The sequence below is a fragment of the Oryctolagus cuniculus genome, chromosome 1 (assembly GCF_964237555.1).
Source record: "Oryctolagus cuniculus chromosome 1, mOryCun1.1, whole genome shotgun sequence".
Lineage (NCBI taxonomy): Eukaryota > Metazoa > Chordata > Mammalia > Lagomorpha > Leporidae > Oryctolagus > Oryctolagus cuniculus.
The window spans coordinates 144,242,888-144,257,355 of NC_091432.1; the positions used below are offsets into that span (position 1 = coordinate 144,242,888).

Here is a 14,468-nt window from a genome sequence, read left to right on the forward strand (position 1 = left end):
GAGGCAAAGAAAAAACATTAAGGTAAATTATATGTAACACAAACAAATACACATACCTGCCAGTTGTTCCTGCGCATCACCTTTGTGGTTTGCTTTCCTTAAGGCCACGATGTTCATAACTTCAATACTTTGTTGATTTTAGCCAAATATACTGGTAGGATGTGTCTGCTGGGCAGTCTTGAGCTATCTAACGGACAGTATCAGAAAATATAGTCATTGATGGGATCTAGTGAAAAGCAAACTATCAGTTTGTCATTGCTGTTTTAATATTCTTTCCTTGCTCTTTCTCCTTATTCCTGCCTACTCTGTTATCACCAACCCATGTGATATGCGTAAAGCAGTGTGTATGTGTGTGACAGGATGAAGAGTAACACAGATAAAGCAAAAAGGGCTTAGAAAAAAATTCCAGAAAATTCTATAGGGTGTTGTCTCAGTGAATGGTAGAAGGTAAAAACTGTGTGAGTCATTTTTAATTTCAACATTGATCTTAAAAGGAGAAGCAGGAGGAAGAGTTGCTCACTACGTTACCCCCGCCAACACCCTCCCAGATAAATGCAATTGGCATTGCCATTGACAAAGTGGTACAGGAGTCTGGCTTACACAATGAGAACCTGGAACAGAGGCTAGAAATTAAACGTATCATGGAAAATGTGTTCCAACACAAGTTACCAGGTATTTTCCAGATTTGTTTTTTGTTTAGCTACCTGAAAGTACCTCATTCATTTTTCCTGACAGTAGTGATTTTCACCTATTTAAAAACTCATTTGCCATGTTCTAAAGGTCTGGTCTTGTTTTTAATGGTTTTTTTGTTTGTTTTTTCTGCCTTCCCCCAAAATAACAGAAATTTTTACATGCAAGATTATTATAAACCTGTTGTAGTTAAAAATTTCATTGTGTGTATGAACTTCAAGTAGGATGGCACATACTATGGGGGAACTATGGGACTATTCATGTGTACATTTGTTTACCTTTTTACTTGTCTAAAATGACACAGTATTTTGAGTTAAAGAGAAGTATTCTATCATCAAGTTACCTATTTAAAACAAAAAAGTTCTTATTTATGGGTACATTAAAAAAATGGTAACATGAGCTTGAAAAACTACTTTGTAAATGATTTGTTCATGGGTTTTGTGTACTGTTTAGTTTCAAAGTTATGTCTGTCTGATGCTTGTTTTTAATTTTAGATCGTGGGGCAGGGAGCAGGGAAAACTAGAGTGTGCTACTTATGAAAATTTAAGGGCAGGTATGGTAAATGCCCAACATAGCTACTATCAGTTTTTGACAGCAACAAACCCTGCCTCTGCACCGCCCCCCTCCCCTGTTCCTGTTTAAGTACAGAGCTGGAATGGCTTAATCATTCTCAGTCCTGTCTGTACATGAGAATCACAATTATCTTTAGTACTATGAAGAACCACTTTTAGAAAGCTCCACAGTGCTTCTGATTCACAGCTGAGGTTACAATTACCTTATAACCCTTAGAATTCTTTGTTCAGTTGGAAGATCGTGCATGTAGTCCTTGTAACACAAGTGGGTGCAGGTGCACACACATACACTTTCTAAGAATAAGAAAAGGGAACCTGCATTTCATTATATAGATATCTCAGAAAAGTCATTTGTAATTTCAGTGATTTATTTTTTTATTTTTTTGCCATAGAATTCCATGTAAAATTGAATGTGCTATATTATGGAAAGCTGTTAAAACCCAGCGAAATCATTTGAATAAAAAAATCAAAAACCCTTGATGAGAAAATATGTTTTGGTACAATAGTAGTAAAAAGATGCAAATAAATGTGGATACTTCAAAAAGTTCGTGGAAAATGGAATTAAAATATGTTTATTATAGTATAAAAATTTTTGGAATTTGTGATGAATGTTTTCTAATATATGCCTTTTCCATGAACTAGGAAGATCCCTCACATGCATGGATTTCAGAATTTCTTTTAACTCCTTTTTCATGAACTTTTTGAAGCCCCTTTGAATAGGCAAGAGTGAATTTCAAGTTCTATCAATGTTATTGTAATGGTTAGTCAAGAATTTTTTTAGGGGGATGATGTTATGTCAAGTGCATTTTGTTAATAATGTAGTAATTCATGATAAAACTAAGTTTATGTTGAAAGATCCTATTTACTATTGTTCAGTTGAAATAAGCTCTTTAAATTGTACCTCGGCGTGCTTTCTACAAGATGAAATGTTTGCTCTTGAGTGTACATCAGGCTTTTAATTGTAAAATAAAGTTAGGCATCTTTAGGACTTTCACATAAAAAAAATGGTAGCATGATAATGTAGGAACTTTCTAGTTTGTTTTACTGCTGACCTAAGAGTGACTGTTCAGCTGAACGACGGTCCTCACAGCCTTCCCTGATAAAAGCATTCAGGGAGAACAGAGTCACCTCGTCCCATCTTTAGTTTAGCCAGCCTTGAATACAGTTTTGTTTTTGTGTGTACCTTTAAGTGATAGTTCCAGTTCTACAATAGGAGGGTTATAGTTTTTGAGAAATTTTATCTTTTGTGTCTTTTACTTGTTTTTTAGATTGTTCTCTGAGATTATATGGCTCTTCCTGTAGCAGAATGGGTTTCAGAAATTCAGATGTAAACATTGACATTCAATTTCCAGCTATTGTAAGTACAAAGTGAAACTCTGGAATTTTCAAACTGGCGTGAAAATTCTTTCAATTCCTTCTTTCAAATTTGAGGTATATATGAGGGGTCCTGGAAAAGTTCATAAAAATGCATGTCACAGAAAAGACTATACATGAATTTCAAAGTTTTTTTTTAACCATATTAAATGTTTTATTCCATTTTTCATGAACTTTTAAAATTTCCCTTGTATTTTAGATATTTAAGTATAAAGGTGGCAATTTTTTCCTAAAAATTTCTATTTTATATCTTTGACTTACCTTTGGCTTCAGGATATTTTAAAAAATTTTGACAGGTTTTTGTGTTTACATATTACTCTACAGATCTTTCATACTTCTTTGTTTTAAATTAACGTTTGTCTTGTATATAATTTTCTTTCCCTTTATTTTCACACGTTCTGCATCTAAACAAGTGCATATCTAGGTTTTTTTTTTAAAGATTTATTTATTTATTTGAAAGAGTTACACAGAGAAGGAGAGGCAGAGAGAGGGAGGGAGGGAGGGAGGGATCGATCTTCTATCCACTGGTTCACTCCCCAATTGGCCACAGTGGCCAGAGCTACATAGATTGGAAGCCAGGAGCCAGGAGCCTCTTCCTGGTCTCCCACGTGCGTGCAAGCACCCAAGCACTTGGACCATCTTCTGTTTTCCTGGGCCACAGCAGAGAGCTAGATTGGAAGTGGAGCAGCCAGGACTCGAACTAGCAGTCATATGGGATGCTGGCACCGCAGGCAACGGCTTTAACCTCTGTGCCACAGTGCCAACCCCCATAACTGGGTTTTTAAATTCAGTCTGAGAGTTATGTAATTCACATGGACTGTGATTGCTGATGAGTTTCCTTTCTGCGATATATTTGTTTAAAAGATTTATTTTATTTATTTGAAAGGCAGAGAGAGCAAGAGAGTTGGATCTTCTGTCTGCTGGTTTGCTTCCCAAATGGCTGCGAGGACAGGGGTTGGTTCAGTCCAAAGCAAGGAGCCAGGAACTCTGAGTCTACTTGTGTGGCAGGGGCTCACATAGTTGAGCGATCTTCTGCTGCTTTCCAAGGCGTTTTAGCATGGAGCTTGGAGCTGCATTGGATGCTGAGCAGCCATGGCTTGAACTGGCACTCCAGTATGGGACACTAGCCTGACAGGCAGTGGCTTAACCTACTGGGCCACAACACAGGCCCTGGAAATTCAGATTTTAAACAGTATAGATAGGTAAACGTTTATGATCTAAAACTTAATATAAAGCTCCTGAGTTCCTCTTTCTTTATAAGTATACCTATTTTGTTAAAATAATTGTGCTTTTAAGCAATCACACTAAGCCTTGAATTTCTGGTTTAAGCATAATTCAGGTAGATGTAGATGAGTCAGAATTTTAAACCTGGAAGACACTGTTGTAAATCAACATTTATCTACTGGAGGTTTTCGCAGGCCAGATTTTAGTTGGATTGTGCCTAATTGCTAGTTTAAAATACAGGTTTTGGGGTTCCAGCCCAAAACATTCTTATTTCGTAACTTTCCTTGCCATATATGACTCCTGTAGCTAATGGCCAGCTAGCTGATAGATTTTACTGTTCTTTTAGCCTTAAATTCTGATCAGTGATTTGCCAACCGAAGCAGTTATTTTGATTTAATGTCATTCATTCAATTAGCAAATTTAATCACTAGATCTCTGGTGTATGGTGGCCACCTTATTGTACTCAAAAGGACAAAACAGATGTGGGTCCTCATTCATGGAAGTATCTAGTAAAGGAGATCACTGATTATCATGAAAGCCATACAGGGAAACAGGGGTCACTGACAGAAAACAACAAGGGACTGTGCAGAGATACAGCCGTCTTAAAGGCCCCTTACAGAGAAAACATTTAACCGAACTCTGGAAGATGAGGAGGAGCCAGCCAAGGGAAGAAGAAAACACGAAAGAGGGTTTCAGACAGAAGGGGCAGCATCTGCAGTTTGAATCATGAAGAGTGTTTATTCAGGAAGCTGAAAGATGGCATGGGTGTGGCACAGGGACCAAGAGAACGAAAAGCCTGGGGTTGGAATGGAGCGAAAGGCAGGGTCCCAATGTGCATTGTAGTCCATTGCCAGGAGAGTGAGTTTGACCTCAGGGAAGTAAGGAGTCAATGAGAATTTTCAAGATCCATTCCATGATTTTTAAATGGTTTTGGTTCCTATCTGGACTACAGATTAGAGAATGGCAATTCTGCAATCAAGACCCATAAACCACCTGTTAAAGTGGTCTTGTTACAGAGTGACAGGTAACATTGTTAACTTCCAGCTACTGTGAGATTTTCTAATAGACCATTGACTTCAACAATCAGTCAGGAGTTAATTGCATAGTACGTCTCTTTTGTCCATGCTCATCATTTCGTGCTCATCTTTGATGTTTGTGCACAGCATGACAGCAGGAGTAATTCCTTTACTCTGGTCACAGGGTGCGTTTCTAATTTTAAAAGCGTCTAGGAACTTCGGTTGACTGTATCAATGAAGCCAAAGTACGCAGGGATTATTTCATGTTTTCACTGCTTTATTTCCTAGATGTCTCAGCCAGATGTCCTCTTACTTGTTCAAGAGTGTTTAAAGAACAGTGGTAAGGACAAATTCTTTCTACATTTTACTCATAAATCTCTTGTTTATCTATAACTTGAATGTAATTTATTTATTAATCTTTGAAAATAGTCATGGTTTTAAAATTATTTATATGGGTAACATCCAATACAAAATCAAAGCAAATGCCAATGAGTTATTAACAGACATACTGTTAATAGTTATGCAAAGCAGCCATTTCATAAGTAGAGCCTTAGCTTTACAGATTAAATGAGTCCTATACCATGACTGAGAAACACAAAATATGTAAGCTTTATTCTTGTAAAGCTGAAGCATTACTTTTTGTTTATTTAGCTCTGCTTTAAATTAACATTTTTACAGACCTAAAGGTGTGATAAGGCTGATAAATGAATTTGCAAAGAGTTACTCCCAATTAGATTTTTTTTTTTAATCTTTTATTTAATGAATATAAATTTCCAAAGTACGACTCATGGGTTACAATGGCTTCCCCCCCATACCGTCCCTCCCACCCACAACCCTCCCCTTTCCCACTCCCTCTCCCCTTCCATTCACATCAAGATTCATTTTCGATTATCTTAATATACAGAAGATCAGCTTAGTATACCTTAAGTAAGGATTTCAACAGTTTGCTCCCACACAGAAACATAAAGTGAAAAATAATAGATGATTTTTTTTTAAATGATGATGAAATCAGATCAGACCTATTGTCATGTTTAATCCCAGTGAGAGTCAAGTTGGGAATTGATAATTTCTTTTTTTTTTTTTTTTTTTTAACAGAAGATCAGTTTAGTGTACATTAAGTAAAGATTTCAATCGTTTGCACCCCCATAGAAACACAAAGTGAAATATACTGTTTGAGTACTCGTTATAGCATTAAGCCTCAGTGTACAGCACGTTAAGGACAGAGATCCTACATGAGGAGTAAGTGCACAGTGACTCCTGTTGTTGACTTTACAAATTGACACTCCTGTTTATGGCATCAGTAATCTCCCTATGCACCAGTTATGAGTTTCCAAGGCTATGGAAGCCCTCTGAGTTCTCCGACTCTTATCTTGTTTAGACACGGTCATAGTCAAAGTGGAGGTTCTCTCCTCCCTTCAGAGAAAGGCACCTCCCTCTTTGAAGACCTGTTCTTTCCACTAGGATCTCACTCACAGAGATCTTTTTGCCAGAGTGTCTTGGCTTTCCATGCCTGAAATACTCTCATGGGCTTTTCAGCCAGATCCGAGTGCCTTTAGGGCTGATTCTGAGGCCAGAGTGCTATTTAGGACATCCGCCATTCTATGAGTCTGCTGAGTATCTCACTTCCCATGTTGGATCACTCTCCCCTTTATTTATTCTATCGGTTGGTGTTAGCAGATACTAGACTTGTTTATGTGCTCCCTTTGACTCTTAGTCCTTTCATTATGATCAATTGTGAACTGAAATTGATCACTTGGAATAGTGAGATGTCATTGGTACATGCCACCTTGATGGGATTGAATTGGAATCCCCTGGTATGTTTCCAACTCTACCAATTGGGGCAAGTCAGCCTGAGCATGCCCCAAATTATACATCTCTTCCCTCTCTTATTCCCACTCTTATGTTTAACAGGGATCACATTTCAGTTAATTTTCAACACTTAAGAATAACTGTGTGATAATTACAGAATTAAACCAGTCATATTAAGTAGAACAGACAAAAAAAAAAATACTATGAGGGATAATGTATTAAGTTGTCCATTAGCAGTCAGGTCTATGCTGATCAAGTCACCATTTCTCATAGTGTCCATTTCACTTCAGGAGGTTTCCTTTTTGGTGTTCAGTCAGTTGTCACCGATCAGGGAGAACATATGGTATTTGTCCCTTTGGGACTGGCTTACTTCACTCAGCATGATGTGTTCCAGATTCCTCCATTTTGTTGCAAATGACTGGATTTCGTTGTTTCTTACTGCGGTATAGTACTCTAAAGAATACATATCCCATAATTTCTTTATCCAGTCTACCATTGATGGGCATTTAGGTTGGTTCCAGGTCTTGGCTATTGTGAATTGTGCTGCAATAAACATTAGGGTGCAGACCGCTTTTTTGTTTATCAATTTAAACTCCTTTGGGTAAATTCCAAGGAGTGGGATGGCTGGGTCGAACGGTAGGGTTATATTCAGGTTTCTGAGGAATCTCCAGACTGATTTCCATAGTGGCTTGACCAGTTTGCATTCCCCCAATTAGATTTATCAGTTGCATCCAATGTAATGGCCAACATGAAGCTCAATGGCTTTTGTGCTTGGCAAAGACCTCATCAGATTCTCTTATCTCTTGCATTAGTCATTCCTAGCCTTCTGTTTGGGTTGAGTAAAACATTTAAACATTTCTTCTTTCTTCAATCAAATATGTATTTTGACAAAACATTTTAGTGGCTTTTGCATCAGTTTTGCTTTTAAGTGTACTATCCATATTTCCAGTTATGTTAACCACATAACACTTAAATGTTTACTGATGTAGTCATTCCTAATTAGCTTTTTTAGTTAATATTAAAGATTGTAATTAATATGGTGATACTTGATTCTTGAATACAATTTTTTTCTCTTCAAGTCATTTTAGAGCCTTTTTAAAGTAATGATCTTTCAAAAGACCAAGGAGATAAAGTCACAACTGGTTCTTGAACTTTCTCTGGTTATGCTTTTAAACATGGCTTTAATTAACGTGCCTAATGTTTTTTCCCGCAGACTCTTTTATTGAAGTTGATGCGGATTTCCACGCGAGGGTGCCGGTGGTAGTGTGCAGAGAAAAGCAAAGGTCTCAGTTTCTTTAAGTTGCTAATATTTATTGAACATCACTAAACCTAATGACTGATTTCTAGATGTAACCTTATGTGGTTATTTACCAGATCTGCGTCTAGCTTCTCTGTATACTTCATCTCTTTCTTTAATTTGATTTATTTATTTAGAAGTCAGAGTGACACACACATACACAGAGAGAGGAGAGATCTTCCAGCCACTGGTTTACTCCCCAAATGGCTACAGTAGCCAGAGTTGGGCCAGGCCAAAGGCAGGAGCTACTAACTTCATCTGGGTTTCCCACTTGGGTGCAGTGGCTCAAGCACTTGGGCCATCTTCTGCTCCTTTCTCAGGCACCTTAGCAGGGAGCTGGATTGGAAGTAGAGCAGCCAGTATGGGATGCTGGCAGCGCTGTTGTATTGCAGGTGGCGGCTTAACCTGTTTTGCCACAATGCACGTCTCCTCCCTATACTTACAACACTGGATGCAAGAAGGTTAAATTTTTTATTTAAAAAATAATAAAATTAATTAGAAGGAAGAAATACAGGCTGGAAGCCTTTTGACCCATTTCAACTAGGTTACACATTATCAAATAATCACTTGCACTAATCGTTTTCTTTGCTGTCCTTTCTAGCAGCATTTATGTGCTGAGTAGCAATTCCTGTGACTGCACCTGTCTGTCCCTCCTTCCAGAAGCATTACCATTGCCACCATAAGTGGGTGGTTTGTAGGCTGTGTGACTCTTGGGAAAGCCTTCTTTTATTTAAAAAGATGAATCAGACTTCTATTGGAGGCATTTTGTAATATTTTCCTATTTGCATGCCCCCCAATACTTTTAATGCATGAAAACAAAACTCAAATTCTGTAAAATAATTTACTCAGAATGTAGCTGTCCTCTCTATTTTTTAAATTTTTATTTATTTACTTACTTATCTATTTGAAAGGCAGAGTGACAGAGACATATTTTGTATCCACTGGTTCACTCCCCAGATCCCTTCTACAGCTGGGCTGGGCCAGGCTGAAGTCTGGAGCTGGGAACTCCATTCACATCTCCCATGTGGATGGCAAAAAACCAAGTACCAAGGCCATTGTCTGCCGCCCTCCCAGGCACAGTAACAGGAGGCTGGACTGGAAGCAGAGTAGCTGGGACTCTAAGCAGCATTCCAACATGGGATATAAGTAACCCAAGCAGTGGCTTAACCAACTGTGCCACCACACTTGCTCCTCATTTTTTTTATGTCCAATTTCTTAAGTGACCCAAAAGATTGAATGTGTGTTTTACTTTTTTTTTTTTTAAAGAATTATTTATTTATTTAAAAGTCAGAATTACTTGGTTAAGAGAGGGAGAGATAGATTGTCCATCTGCTGGCTCACTCCCCAAATGGCTGCCATGGCCAGAGCTGGGCCAATCCAACGCCAGGAGCCAGGAGCTTCTTCTGGGTCTCCCATGTGGGTACAGGGGCCGAAGGACTTGTGCCATCCTTTCCTGTTTTCCCAGGCCATAGCAGAGAGCTGGATGGGAAGTGGAGCAGTTGGGTCTTGAACCAGAGCCCATATGGGATGCTGGCGCCGCAGGCAACAGCTTTACTTGCTATGCCACAATGCCGGCTGCTAGCTTTTTACTTTAGTTTTTAAAAAGTATTGATTTATTCTCATTGTAAATTAGCTGTTGGTGTGAAAGGCACCTGATGCATATGTAACACTTTATTCTTCTACCTCACCTCCACTAGTGGTCTGCTGTGTAAAGTGAGTGCAGGAAATGAAAACGCTTGTCTGACGACAAAACACTTAACTGTCCTTGGAAAAGCAGAGCCCAAACTTGTTCCTTTGGTGATTGCATTTAGGTACTGGGCAAAGGTAGGTTTGCATTTCTTAAATGCATGTATACATTTGTGCATCTAACATAGGTATATGCAGTGTGATGTGATCTTTTACTCAGTTTATGTCATCTTAAAACCTTTAGATGCTTATCTGTTGACATCAGGAGCATATGCATCAGAATATTGGAACAGAAACTCGAGGAAGATTCAGTGTTTGTGTCTTACTATAACCGTATTGCTCAGAAGATCAAAATGACTTGTAATGCTTATTAAAAATTAGATTTGTGGATCAAAACAAGAGATCTAGAATAACAGTTTGCATTTTAACTAGTTTCCCTAGGTGGTTCTTCAGTAGAGGAACGTTTAAGATAAAACTTCTCATACTATTTCTACTATAATCCAGGGATGCCAAAAAAATTGAAGATACTCTATCTGGGCTTGCTTACATTTCCATGTTGCTTTAAATATAAGTACTCCAGTCATGGTGGTCTAATAAGCAGCAGAGCCTTTCGGAATCCCCTTCTCCCTTGTAAGATCACATCATGTTTATAAAATGAACATTCTGTGAGGTTCACTGTAGAGAACACAGAAGCTTCACTGATTAAAGGTATAGTGTTAGCCATAGATAGTTCCTGTTTTGTGGATCCGGAAGGGGCAGAGGGTACCCCGCCCTTAGTTGAGTGAATTCATGATTATAATATGCTATGTTGGAGCCACCCCCTGCTTCAGCACTAAGTAGGCCCTTCTTCAGTTGTTGTTTCTGTTAGTGCTGATGAGTTTGCTCACATTCGCTCCCTAAATCACCTTTGTTGACCAGAACATGCATTTGCAATGCTGTAGGTTAGGAAGAAAGGATCATTAAACTGAGCAGGCCAGTTGGCTTGCATTTGGAGCTGAACTATCATTTTCACTTAATTAGCATTTGTTTTAACCATGTAAGTGGATTTACTATAAATGTCAAAAAGTGAAATAGCAGATTGTATTTTAGGGCCTTTCATGAGTGGGTTTCGTTAACAAGATTATGTATTTGAAATTGGAACCGCAATATGTAGCTACTGCAAAAATGTAAGAAAGTTGTGTGTTTTGTTGCTGTGGTATTGCATTTTGAAGAATCTAAATTATGCAGTAAAAGGGAGTGAAGTTACAGGTTTTAGGTCAAATGATATAAGTAACAAGTTGTGGCAAAAAGACTGCTTGTCCTCTTTTTCTCGTTTTCAGCTTTGCAGTATAGATCGCCCTGAAGAAGGAGGCCTGCCACCCTATGTGTTTGCCCTCATGGCCATTTTTTTTCTTCAACAAAGGAAAGAACCCCTTCTCCCTGTTTATCTAGGATCATGGGTAAAAAAATTTTTTTTGCTTTTATAACTTATACTGATTTTATTAGAAGTCTGCAATCCATGATGCATAATTTCAGAATCTGCAGACCTAACCAGAACTGAGATGATTTATTTATTCTGTTGTGACTATTCATACCACTCGTTGCTAAAATACGTCAGTGTGTTAAGATACCCTGTAGCTTGCTAAAGGTATCACTACTTTTTTAAACTGCAAAATCTCTAAATTTTTAAAACAAAAGTTGTTCTGAGAATTTCAAACAAGAAATAGTGAACTTATTTTTCTTTAATGATTTATTTAATTTATTTGAAAGGCAGAGTTACAGAGAGGCAGAGGCAGAGAGAGAGGTCTTCCATCTGCTAGTCTACTCCCCAAATGGCCGCAACAGCTAGAGCTGTGCCGATCCATGGGTGAAGGAGCCCGCTTGGGCCATCCTCTGCTGCTTTCCAAGACACATTAGCAGGGAGCTAGATCGGAAGTGGAGCAGCCAGGACTTGAACTGGTGCCCATATGGGATGCCAGCACTGCAGGTGGTAGCTTTACCCACTACACCACAGCGCTGGCCCGGTGAACTTATTTTAAATCTGTCATTTGATACATCCTTTCTTGGGATAGAGTTTTCTAACTTGATACTTGAATTTACATATCAGACAAAATCTAGGAAGTATTTGATTCACTAAGTAGGTAGTCTTTATTTCTCTTTATTCACTATTACCTATAAAACAAAAGAAAATGTAAATGTTGAAATTTCTACCTATGCTACAAAATGCAGAGCTTAACAATTACTTCTTGAGTAATAGTTTGCTATTATGTTTAAGGTGAATTAGACTGTAGTGATATGATCACTCTCTGGATAAATTGAAGCTGAATTGATTAAGTTCATACAATATACTCTAAGAACAGGCTGTTTGAAAGATGAAAAATGATGTTATTCTCATCTTCTTGGAAACTTCATTTTTAATCCCTAGGTGTTTATCTTGATATACTCTTGCGCATGTACTTATTTTTTTTTTTTTTTTTTTTGACAGGCAGAGTGGACAGTGAGAGAGAGAGACAGAGAGAAAGGTCTTCCTTTGCCGTTGGTTCACCCTCCAATGGCCGCCGCGGCCGGCGCGCTGTGGCCGGCGCACTGTGCTGATCCGATGGCAGGAGCCAGGAGCCAGGTGCTTTTCCTGGTCTCCCATGGGGTGCAGGGCCCAAGCACCTGGGCCATCCTCCACTGCACTCCCTGGCCACAGCAGAGGGCTGGCCTGGAAGAGGGGCAACCGGGACAGAATCCGGCGCCCCGACCGGGACTAGAACCCGGTGTGCCGGCGCCGCAAGGCGGAGGATTAGCCTAGTGAGCCGCGGCGCCGGCCGCATGTACTTATTTTATAGAAAGACTCGCTTAGGGAAAAAGATTAAATTAGTATATTGGTATTTTAACTACTTTTCTACTTTCTGCACCCAAGTATCTTTCTCGTGTTCTAGAGCAGTAGTTCTTAAATGTGAGTACGATCATAATATGACTGTAGGAAATGTTTACTTTCTATTTAGCTAGACTTAGAATTAAGCAGGGACTTCATCTGCTAGGTTTAGGAATAAAGACTGACATAGAAATAGCTCCTTCCCATAGGCTGTGTTTTCAAGTTAGCTGTATGTTCAAGGTAGCTCTCTTTGTGCCTAAGATATTGAAATCAAAGAGTTGAAGGCCACAGGAGGGTACCTTTGCCAGACTACTTTCCTGGTAGGAAAAAAAGAGAGAGCTGTGAACTCTTGGTTAGTAAATAACCTCTTCCACCAGGCCCAGATGGAGATCTGTGAAAGCCTTTGAAGTTGTCTTTTTCATTTTGATCCAGGAGTTAAGGATGGAACCAAACCAGTTTGACTCCTGTGCCTTAAAGGGCCTTGGGGCAGGTTGCGTGTGTTGCCTTGCTCACCGCTGTGTTACTGCGTAAGATCTGCCTTTCACGTGTCCTGGTCTTGTCTAACCAGTCACAGGTCATGGACATGAGACTGCAGGAACAAAGGGGTTTCCTATCTGGCAGTGCAATTCCCCTGGGAATTTTTTATAAGAGCAGTAGGAATACCCTTTCCTATGACCACTGCATATTTCCTTTGCAGTACTAATGAAAAATCTCTAATTTGATTTTTATGATATCATTGGACTTTTCAAACTTTTTAATGATAAAAAGCAGCAAAGTGCTGAAACAGTGGACTGGATTCTGCTGATCAGATAAGGCGAGCTATACTGCTTGAACCAAAATGATCTGCAGTTTTCCATGTTTTTGACTAGTCAGGCATTGGCTTACTGGTTTCTGCCAGTAACCTACTCAAAAATATGAAGCAGTGAGGGGAAAGGAATTATTGCGTGTGCCACATCATTTACATACATTATTTCTACAGGAAATCTAATGAAAACTTCATAATTACAAGTATGTGTGTGACAGTATCTAAACTGTTAATTCAGTCAGTCTTTAAATTTCTGTGTGCACAAGTCATTGTGCTAGGTCCTGAGGGGATTACAAAGTTGAACAAAGCTAGAAGAGTAGTGTATGGTGCTTTGGGGCTCTGATCTGTCTCAGGACCATTCTGTCCCAAAACATCTTTTTTATGTTGGAGTCTATCCTTCAGCTTCTTGACTCCCAGTCAAAATCCCCACTTTATTGTCACTAGTTTTTTTGTTTTTAAGATTATTTACTTACTCAAAAGGTAGAGTTATGGAGAGGCAGAGACGGAAAGAGAGAGGGAGAGAGAGAGATCGACTTTCCATCCCCCAGTTCACACCCCAAATGACTGCAGTGGCCAGGGCTGGGCTAGGCTGAAGCAAGAAGCCAGATGCCAGGAGCTTCATCTGGCTCTCCCACATGGGTGCAGGGGCCCAAACATTGAGACCATCTTCCACTACTTTTCCAGCCACATTAGGGAGGTGGATTGGAAATGGAGCATGTGGGACTTGAACTGGCACCATATGGGATGCCAGCACCACAGGTGGTGGCCTCAAGCACTGTACTACAGAGCTGGCCCCGTCACTAGATCTTAATGTGTTTGAAGGTAATCATCATGAGTTGAAATTAGGAACAAGCTTATGTCTGATTTCTCAGCATCTTTTATCCCATACAGCAATGTTTTACTAGGTTCTAATAGATATCATTTGTAATCTGCCTTCCTTTGTGTTGTATAAACTTAATCCTTATGAAACAATTTATACTGTAGGGATGCCAAATAGCACTGGAATTCATTGAGATTTTTCCACTTGCATCCTGTGACCTTGAGCCAGTTAATTAATATCAGCCTTAATATCATTCTGAACTTTGAATGAGATAATGAATGCGAAGCTTCTAAAACAAGGTGGGAAAACAAATATTAGTAGAAAGTCAGCCTT

At 39.1% G+C, this 14,468-nt stretch overlaps 1 protein-coding gene across 1 annotated transcript in view; it reads left to right on the forward strand.

Moving 5' to 3' along the window:
• TUT7 (terminal uridylyl transferase 7) overlaps positions 1-14,468 on the forward strand; it is a gene marked incomplete in the record, with an annotated part of 69,531 nt that overhangs the window by 7,343 nt on the left and 47,720 nt on the right. The window contains 6 exon segments of the mRNA XM_070049875.1: positions 495-672; positions 2,531-2,619; positions 5,165-5,216; positions 7,899-7,968; positions 9,680-9,806; positions 10,988-11,107. Of these exon segments, the coding sequence (XP_069905976.1) occupies positions 495-672; positions 2,531-2,619; positions 5,165-5,216; positions 7,899-7,968; positions 9,680-9,806; positions 10,988-11,107 (636 nt within the window).